Below are 10897 nucleotides of genomic sequence, written 5' to 3'. Positions count from 1 at the left end.
ACTGAAAAAGCGTGGGATAAAACCGGACTCTCTGAACATGGAGGACAATGAGGACTGCTGAGAAGCCAAGGACAATGGCACTGGGTTTTGATCCTACTTCATGTTCTGGCTTTGTGGGTGCCTAGCCAGTTTGGATGTTCACCTTCCTAGACCAGGATTGAGGGGGGAAGACTTTGGACTTTCCATAGGGCAGGGAACCCTGACTGCTCTTCAGACTGGAGAGGGAGAGGGAGAGGAGTGGGGGTAGGGGGAGAGGAGTGGAAGGAGGGGGAGGGATATGGGAGCCTGGGAGGAGGCGGAAATTTTTTTTTCAGTAAAAAAAAATTTAAGTTTTTAAAGTTAAAAAAAAAGAATGGCTTCCTGAGAAACAGACAACAACTACAAGAATTGATCTAAGATAAAATCACTGAGACACAGATACCAACTACAAGGATGAAAACAAGGGGCAAAGGCACTGCCTGCACCAACTGGAAGAAGAGATGAATAGGTGTCAATGCAAGATTACATTCAACAACCTAAAGTGCAATATGACAAGACCAAAACCTAGTGGTCTTACAACAGGAAGACCAGAACATTCCAGAGAAGCAGGGATTGTTCAACACATAAAAATATGTCAATGTAATCTATAATATAAGTAAACTGAAATAAACAATATAATAATCTCAATAGATGCTGAAAAGACCTTTAACAAAATGCAATGCCCCTTCATAAAAAAAGTCTTGGAGAGATCAGGGATACAAGGAATATATATTAATATAATTAAAGTAATATAAATCAAACTGACAGCCAATATCAAATTAAATGAAAAGAAACTCAAAGTGATTTCACTAAAATCAGAAAAAAAAGACAAGGCTGTCTATGTTCTTCATATCTATTCTATACAGTACTTGAAGTTCTAGTCAGAGCTATAAGACAAAAAAAGGAGATCAAGGGGATACAAATTGGAAAGTAAGAAGTCAAACTTGCACCATTTGCAGATAATATGATAGTGTACATAAGTGACCCTAAAAATTCTATCAGAGTATTTCTACAACTCATAAAGACATTCAGTAATGTGGCAGAATACAAGACCAACTCAAAATATCAGTATCCTTCCTATATACAAATGATAAAAGGGTTGAGAAAGAAATCAGAGAAACATCACCCTTCACAATAGCCACAAATAACATAAAATACCTTTAGTTATCACTAACAAAAGGAGTGAAAAAAATCTGTAAGTCAAGAACATTAAGTCTTCTTAGAAAGAAATTGAAGAAGATCAGAAAATGGAAAGATTTCCCATGCTTTTGGATAGGTAGGATCAATATAGTCAAAATGGGAATCATACCAAAAGCAATCCACAAATTCAATACAATCACCATCAAAATTCCATCACAATTCTTCACAGACCTCAAAAAGAACAATATCCAATTTCATATGGAAAAACAAAAAACCCAGGAGAGCTGAAACAATCCAGTAAAATAAAGTTACCTCTGGAGGTGTCACCATCCCTGACTTCAAGCTCTACTATAGTGCTATAGAAATAAAAAAAAAAACAGCTTGAAATTGACATAAAAAGGACAGGTGACAAAATGGAATCTAATTGATGACCCTCATATTAGTCCACATACCTATGAAGACCTGATTTTTGACAAAGAAGCTAAAATTATACAGTGGGAAAAAGGAAGCATTTTCAACAAATGGTACTGGGAAAACTGAATGTCAACATGTTGAAGAATGATAATAGATCCATATATATCCACACGCACAAAACTCAAATCCAAATGTATTAAAGACCTCAACATAAATCCAGGCACACTAAATTTCACAGAAGAGAAAGTGGGCACAGGAGACCATTATCTACATATAACACCAGTAACACTGACTCTGAAAACAACAATTAATAAATGGAACTTCCTGAAAATGAGAAGTTTTTGTAAGGCAAAGGACACAATCAATAAGACAAAATGAATCCTACAGAATGGGAAAAGACCAACCCCATGTCTGACAGAGGACTAATTTCCAAAACATTTTAAGAAGAGCTCTGAGATTCTAGACATACGACATGTATGTTGGGTACCCCGTGTGCTGTCGTGCACAGCACCAACCAAGACGGTTTGGGGTACTTCAGCTCAGAGTCAAAACCATCAAATGTTATGGCTTACAGTGTTTCCTTCTATGTACACACACACACAATTTTCTGCTCTTACAGAAATATAATGATTTTGTTATGAAGGAAGAAAAAAGAACTCTGAATGTGAAAAGCTTTAATAGCTACACTCAGACAAGGGACTAATATTCTGAATTTACAAAGTACTGCAGTAATTAAATGCAAGTAAATAAACTACCAGTGAACAAATGGGACATCTTCCCATCTAATAATGACAATAATAAAAATGTGCTTAAAAATTAAAAAACTCAAATAATTAGATATCAAAATACAAAATAATTCAGTTTCTTCATTAGCAATCCTTTTTAGTTTTACTTTTAAGATCTTCATAGTTCATAAGATTTTTTTGATCATATCCTTTCTCTTCCCTAACTCCTCCAAGTCTTTCCATTAATCCCTATCCATCAGACAACATGTTTTTCTCTATTTAACATAAAATAAAACTAACAATGAGCAAAAAAACCTGGAGCTTAATTTGTGTTTGTCAACTATACCAAAGAATGAAGATTTATTTCCCCGATGGAAATATTTTTTTTCCTGAAAGTATTTGAATGTGTAACTAAGGATTTGTTTCTTAATCTAATGTTCTATTCTACTAACGTGTTTTGGTACCAAGAAATTTGTTGGACCCAAGGAAAAGACAAAGGGCAAAAATACGAGATCTACAGACACTGAAGGCTTTTGATCTTGTGTGGATTTGAAGTGTAGAATGTTGGCAAGGATGAAAACATAGAAAATAAAAATGGTCAAGCTGAGGACTATGATGTTAATACCCACATCTCTGGTAACTACAGCCTCATTGATGTGGCTGCTGTAGCAAGAAAGTTGGAGGAGGGGCAGAAGGTCAAACAAGTAATGGTTGATGACTTTGGCATTGCAGTAGGTCAGTGTGAGCATGAAGGTTTTGTGGGCAGAGGCTCAGCAAACCTTATCTCATAGTCAGGAAGCTAGAAAAGAAGAAGCCTGAGAGGATGTGGTCACTTAATAAACCATTTGTCTGCAGACATCTACATGCAATCATAGGCCACTGAGGACAACATGTAGCGTTCAAAGATGACCAAAAAAAAAAAAAAAAAGTGAAAGAGAACCAGTGTGCATCAGGCATCTTACATATGAAATAACACTATTCTCAGAGACAAAGTTTATCAGCAGTTTTTGACTGGAGACAGAAATATATCAGAGACTAATGAAGGATAGATTGATTAAATTCAAATCTCATACTGGAATACGGGCCATTAGTAGAGTGCTCTGCTGTATTTCCTTGTCACATCACTAGATCCTGTCTACTTGCCAATGTCCACTTCCTCTGACCCTTACAGTCGGTATTCCCTATCTTTCAAGAAGATGCCTGTGCCTTGGGGTGAGGAAGTGTGATGTAGATGTTCCATCTACACCTTAGTATTTGTTCTCCTTCACTAACCCCTTCACCCTGCCCTCACATTCTTCTCACTATCAAGCAAAAATCCACTCACTATGTAACCAATGGTTTCTACCAACTCAGAGGCAAAAATCTTCAGCAGATGGCATCTGAGGGCTATAAGAGAGAAGTTCCTTCCCCCCTTTTCCCCCTGTGTTATGACTCTGCTAATATATTCAAGGTGCACTGATTTGTGACTTTCAATAGTTCTGTTACTATAAAAGCCTCCATAAAATTCTTACAACACTGCAGGCATGACGTTTGGAGGAACCTGAATCCATGTTTCAAACTATTGTCATTCCAAAGTAAATGATATCTTTGAAGTGACATATGTTTTTGCATTGAGACCGGTCATCATTTAACTTCCAAACTTGCCCTATATCCTAGATTGTTTTAAAATTCAAAAGAAAAAATAGGTCAGAATACCGCCAAGTGGACATATATGTACATTTTCAGGACTTCTAAATGATTTAATGAACACAATTTTAACATGCTTTTAAAATCTCACTAAACTGTTCAGCTTCTCTTGATTTTAGTTAACTTGAAATCATTAAACTTGGCTATTATAAAGGTGAACAATGTAGTACGTATTCCCTCACTTTGATGTGCTATAAATATCATGATATTCGGTGGGGTTATGATGATGGGGACTGCTTGAGTAACTTTTCATAGACTTTTCCCAAAACACTCTTCAATTGAGCCTGCAGATTGCTCTGGGGTGAATGAACAGGGCATAAGATTGACATCTCCACCTTCCCACAGTCTATGTCCTCTGTTCTCTTACCTTTGGATCAGATTGCTCCTATTAAATTTCACACAGAGACATACTAGACCGTCAGAGAAAGGCAGTAGGAAATTGAGATATGCCAAAATTTCCTTCATCTCTCTAGTAGTCCTAAATTGTAACATATTGGTAGATGAGTGTTCAACTGTGTTTGTTCAACCTCAATACTGAAAAAAAGATACAAATAATTTGGGAAAATTATCAAATAAACTATGCTTTCTATAAAATAGCGATGGGTTAATTATCCTTTACTGTTGTTACTTCTGAAATATCATCGATATTTGACTTAATTTTGCAAAATGTTAAACAGTTTTAATGCCACAGTATCCTCACCAGTGTTTTCTCTTTCTTTTTTGTTTTGTTTTGTTTTGCTTTTTGAATTTTGATGTTATTCTAGTTATTATTGTCACTGAACTTTTTCAGGACAGTGGGGCAAATCCAGGGCCTCATCCATATAAGCAAATGTTCTGTAAGTGAGTGATTCCTCCAGTCCTATATAACAAATACAGATTCTACTTAGACAAACATTCTTCTCCTCAAAGTTTTTCTCAGCGCAATGTGGACATCCTTATTCCTTAAACTGTAGATAAATGGATTCAGCATTGGGCCCACAATGGTATAAAATATGGTACATACTTTATCATCATCCACTGACATACTAAAAGGCTTAAGATACATGAATGTTGCTGCTCCAAAGAAAAAAGAAACGGCTATTACATGGGAGCCACAGGTGCTGAAGGCTTTTGACCTACCCTCTGCAGAACGGATGCCAAGGATGTTGGAAAGGATCAAGGTATAAGAAATAAAGATAGTCAAGCTGGGCACTGTTACATTGATACCCACAACAATGAAAACCTCCAGCTCATTGATGGCCGTACTTGTGCAGGAGAGCTTCCTGAGAGGAGGCACATCACACATGTAGTGATTGATGATGTTTCCATCACAAAAGCTCAGACTTAACACTGTACCAGTATGGGCCAAGGTTCCCACAAACCCCATCACATACACACCTACCATCATCAAGTGGCAGACCTGATGAGACATGGTGACCTGGTAAAGCAGGGGCTTACAGATGGCAACATATCTGTCATAGGCCATTGTTGTCAAAATGTAACATTCATCAATAATAAAGAAACAGAAGAAAAAAAGCTGAGTCATGCACTCCGCGTATGAGATGATGTTCAGCTTCACAAAACTCACCAGCATTTTGGGGATAATGACAGAAGAGTAACAAAGATCTGTGAAGGAAAGGTTGAAGAGAAAGTAGTACATGGGGGTGTGCAGGTGAGGGTTTAAAACAATTAGAACGATCAAGCCCAGGTTCCCCACCATGGAGACCACATAGATTCCCAAGAAGAGGAAGAAGAGAGGCAACTGAAGCTGTGGTTGCTGTGTCAAACCCAGCAGGATGAACTCCTTCACTGAAGAGTCATTAACATAGGCCATTCTTCTCTGGGTCATATCTATGAGAAAAAAAGTAGTAACATTAAAATAAACTCCCAGCCCTCTCTAACATAAACCAGTAAGACGAGATTAAGAAACAGAATTGAATGAAAAAATTCAAGCTCAGACTTCTCTGTGCTTTTGCTTTCTACATTTTATGGGCATTCATGTACAGAAATAAACATAAATGTGTGAAGGCCATTTCTTTGAGAATACTATTCAGGGAACCAGTGACTATATTTGCTTGTACAGCATCTCTGTTCTGCTTCTACCTTGAACATCCATCTTTCACTTAAGCTTCAGTGATAATCTCAAAAGAGAAGACACAAGGCACATTAAAGACTCAAGGTGGTTTGGAGAAAAAAAAACAAGAATGCATTCAATTCAGTAGTTACCCTTGTGCATGTAGGACTCATCAGTGACGTCACCTGACTCTTCTCTACTCTTTTCTCTCACAGATGGGCAAGTACTCACGGCATTGAAGAGCAGTAATGTGTGTGTGTGTGTGTGTGTGTGTGTGTGTGTGTGTGTGTGTGTGTTTACTACAATTGCCTTTCTGGTGATGAGAGAAATTAATTTCGGACTGACAAAGTCAGAGCTATCATTTCTAGAGATTATATGAAGCCATGATAGTAGATCATTAATTCCACTGGTGACTTTTCCAAGGTAGCCTACTGGTTGTTAAATAGCATTTCTTGATGTCATAAGAGCCAAGTGACTGTAATCTTAAGACCTCATTAAAAATGGAAAGGTTCTTGTTTCCAAGGTATTTTCCCCCAAGAGATTAGGTGTTATTGCCATGCAACTCAGGGACTAATACAATAGTAATGACATTGGCTTATTAGAGGTATACAATTTTGTTTTTTATTTAGCGTTTGAAAATTTTATACATCTATATAATGTGTTTTCACCAAGTCTACCCCTAATATTTACTCTGCAGTTTCTCCCCCAACCTCCTACCCCTATCCTCTTACAGCTTCACCTATATTTTTTTTTTATTTCTGCAACCTAATGTGTCCACTCAGCACTGCCAATCTGTATATGAATGTAGGGATATCTATGTGACTATAATTATTCTCTGCAGGGCCCCATCCTTGAAACTGACTATGTTGCTCCCCATAGCCACCAAATGACAATAATTCCTCACCTGAAGTCAAACTTCATAACCATATCATCCCTCAATGCCTGTATTTTGTAAGTTTTGATTTTCATGGGTCTTAGGCATACTATTGCAACCACTGTGAGTTTATTTCAAAAGTAAACATGCTAAGTCCTCAAAACATGATGATTTCAGTGTCGTTATATCACCTCTGATTTTTTACAGTCTTCCCACACCTAATTTCCTTATAACATCCTAATATTCAGAGAATGGGTATGATGTGAAGGTTTTATTTAAGATTGAGTACTCCCAAACTCTTGTTCTCCGCCTAATACCCAGTTATGGGAGTCTCTGTTAATCACCAGTTATATATATTCTCTGATGAAAGTTGAAAGATTCACTAATATATGGGTATAATTTATTATGGAAATGTATTAAGTGTCACTTTCATATTTATTCACAGAAAAAAATAGCCATAGGAACTGCCCAGGGCCTGTGATGCATCTACTCTCAGGAAGCTTTTCCCAATAACTATGCTAGGAATGATTTCTGTCAGTAGAGCAAGCCTAAAATCCAAAAATAAAGAACTTGGTTACTACCATAAGACTTGCACCAGTACAACAACAAAGGGTATATTCTGCCATGTCAACAATAATTGTGGCTCTTAAGACCCACAGCTACATAAAATTGGTTATTACTATTTGCCTGTGATAGTATACCTACACTGGACATGGTATCAATCTAGAAAATAAGGATGAAGCTTCTAGTCAGATATGGGCTTCATTTCCCCATGTTTATGGTATCTTCAGCAAAAGGATCTCACCATCAAGTTATAGGCATAACCAAGAGCAGTAGCAATAGCCTGTAATATTGGGAGTTTCAAAGGAAAACAGCTGGCAAAAAAACTCCAAAAAAGATAGCTCATCCCTGAATCTCAGTTTTATTTGATAGGCCTGATGACAAGAGGAATGTTGTCTTCCAAATTCTAGGGTAGCTTCCACTTAAACCTTTTAAGAATATATGTTAAGGAGCTTATAGAGTAGTAGGCAAACACACAACTCTCTCAAAAATCTTAATGTCAGTTATCTCTCCTCACACTCCCCCTCTATTCTGCCCTCCCATATCCTGTCCCACTCAGTCCTCCTGCTGCATTAGTCCCCATTCTTCCTTCATCCCACCTGTGCTCTGGATTAACACACATTTTATTCCTGCCACTGTGAGCACCCTACAAACAGAAAATCAAGAAAACCAAATTAATATACAGTGGATCATTCATACTTTTTAATACTAGATGAAATCCTATATTTTTTATAATGTCCTCTTTCATACATTTTACACATACTTCTTTATCAAAGTCTGTAATCTCAAAGTGATTTGGTCTGTTTTCCTAGAAGCTACCTCTGAGGTACTTAAAACAATTAAGCCTAATATATAAAGGGGGTGTTCTATAAAAATGTATTAAAGAATAATTAAGTAACATCCTATCCCAGTTCTCTAAGGATGCATACTGGATATTGCTCACCAAATTTATCCAAAAGCCAAAGAAGTATAAGGTACTCAAAGAAGTATTAGTTCTCATTTATAGATAAGAAGGTGAAGAGTGATGGCAGTCATAAAAAAATGTTCAGGCACAGCCAACACCCAGAGGCCATCAAAGGTAATTCCATGTTAGAATTATAAACATCAGAAAAAAAAAAGCTATAGCTCTCATCCATCAATACCACCCTACTTTTCTGAATAATACTGAGAATATCAGATGTCTTTTTGTATACAATAGTTGCATAGATTGAGATCAGAGAAAAATTTGTAACAGTGCGGGAAAATTAGGTTTGAAGTGCCAAATCTAGATTCTGTTCTTTAGTAGTGTCATTGGGATCTATTAAAATGTTTTATTCTTTTGTGGCACAAACTGAAACATCTACAGAAAGATGAATATGGCCTGAGAATAATGGGAAAATGACTAGAAAGAGGGAGAGAAGTAGCACTAGGTTCAGAGGAAATTACAGCAGTCTGAACAGAACAAAAGGTGAGAGCCAGGGCATAAGGAAGTATAAGATAGCAGCAAGGAATAGAAGGGTGGATATGGGAGCAGGGAAGTATATATCTTAATTGGGAGCCATCTTAGGGTTGGCAAGAGGCTTGACCCTAGAGGGGCTCCCAGGTGTCCAGGGAGATGTCCCCAGTTAGCTCCTTGGGCAGCTGAGGATAGGGACCCTGAAATGACCCTATCCTACAGCCATACTGATGAATATCTTGCATATCACCATAGAACCTTCATCTGGTGATGGATGGAGATAGAGACAGAGACCCACATTGGAGCACCAGAATGAGCTCCCAAGGTCCAAATGAGGATCAAAAGGAGGGAGAACATGAGCAAGGAAGTCAGGATCGTGAGGGGTGCACCCACCCACTGAGGCAGTGGGGCTGATCTATTGGGAGCTCACCAAGGCCAGCTGGACTGGGGACTGAAAAAACCTGGGATAAAACTGGACTCTCTGAACGTGGCGGACAATGAGGTCTGCTGAGAAGCCAAGGACAATGGCACGGGGTTTTGATCCTACTGCATGTACTGGCTTTGTGGGAGCCTAACCAGTCTGGATGCTCACCTTCCTAGACCTGGATGGAGGGGGGAGGATCTTGGACTTCCCACAGGGCAGGGAACCCTGACAGTTCTTTGGACTGGAGGGGGAGGGGGAGAGGAGTTGGGGAGGGGGGGAAATCGGAGGCTGGGAGGTGGAAATTTTTTTTTAATAAAAAAAAAGAAAAAAAAAGAAAAGAAGGTCCCTGAATTAAGAGTATTTCTGTGAGGAGTTCTGATTAAAATATAAATGAAATACTACAAGAGAGGATTCAGCAAGTCTTTTAGTAAAAAAGATACAGGAAAGCAAAAGGAAGAAATACCTCCAAAACACTAGCTTAAGGGCTAACTACATCGTAGAGCTCTCACAAACAGAAGTGAGAAAGAGCGCGTTTTTGGTTAAATTTTTACATTTAACCTTGAACTGCACATGAAAGTACAAGTTTGAAGTAGGAGAATTAACCAAAAAGACTAAATGAATTTAGAAACAAATGTCAGAACATGAGAGAATCATGGGTTATTTCTCTACATAGCAAAATTCAAGATTAGTGAAGTCTGTGAATAAAGTAAATAACAGAGCAGAAAGAATTTTCAAAAGGAAACTGCTTTTGCAAAATTTTCTATTTAGGATGAAAAGAAATATAGCAATTGATAAAATGACTCTCAATTATTCCTAACTTGCCAAAATTACTAAGGGAGGAAAAATTCCTTAGAGCTAACTTGAAATTTGTCCCAAAGGACAAACATTCCTTGGGGGTCTCAGAATGATCAAGACTTTGTGATTCATTAAATATGTTCTACAAGAAGATAAAAATAATTTTGTTTCTTTAGTTTTGTTTTGATTCTCTTTTTTATTCATTTTTGTCTTTTAGTAACATACAAAGTAAGTTCCAGCACTATGAATATTAGTCAATAGGGTTGAAGGTTCTAGCTGGGTACCAGCTGGATCTCTCCATGTTAATTTATTTAAGCAAGGACAGCAATTAGCCTTCACCATCAGGATTTTGGGAAAACTCAATAATTGTTTTTCCAGTGAACTTGAGGTTTGGGAGGCCTGTCTATAGGACCCTATTTATTAACAGGTTAACAAAATGCAACCCTTTTGGGGGAGTAGAGGTTTTATTTGCTGAATTAATATGTCTAGTTGATATATTGTCTTCGGCATTATATGGTGACTCCATTTAAATTCATTTCATATGTATTAGGAAAGTTCTGCAGTAGAAGGTTTTCATATGATTTCTCAAAAAGCCTTCCATGTTAGTTGTACCTCCCGAAATTCTCTGAGAAATTTAGAATATGCATTCAATGTATTTGGTTAATTCAACTCCCATTCCTTCTTCAGCTCTTCTTATAAACTGTCTGACACACACTTCTCTCAAATTTATGTCCTCTTTTTATAATCCACTGAGTCATAAGAGTGCTGGATA

General features: G+C 37.5%; 1 protein-coding gene across 1 annotated transcript; it reads right to left on the bottom strand.

Moving 5' to 3' along the window:
- Positions 1–4866: 4866 nt before the first annotated feature.
- On the bottom strand, positions 4867–5811 carry LOC101998097 (olfactory receptor 145-like). The gene has a single exon (XM_005347067.1). The coding sequence runs from the start codon at positions 5809–5811 to the stop codon at positions 4867–4869; it is 945 nt and encodes a 314-aa protein (XP_005347124.1).
- Positions 5812–10897: the final 5086 nt, after the last annotated feature.

Source organism: Microtus ochrogaster, chromosome 5 (genome assembly GCF_000317375.1).
Source record: "Microtus ochrogaster isolate Prairie Vole_2 chromosome 5, MicOch1.0, whole genome shotgun sequence".
NCBI classification, from domain to species: Eukaryota; Metazoa; Chordata; class Mammalia; order Rodentia; family Cricetidae; genus Microtus; species Microtus ochrogaster.
The sequence above is the reverse complement of the archived record's forward strand: the minus strand, read 5'-3'. Positions and strand labels throughout refer to the sequence as shown.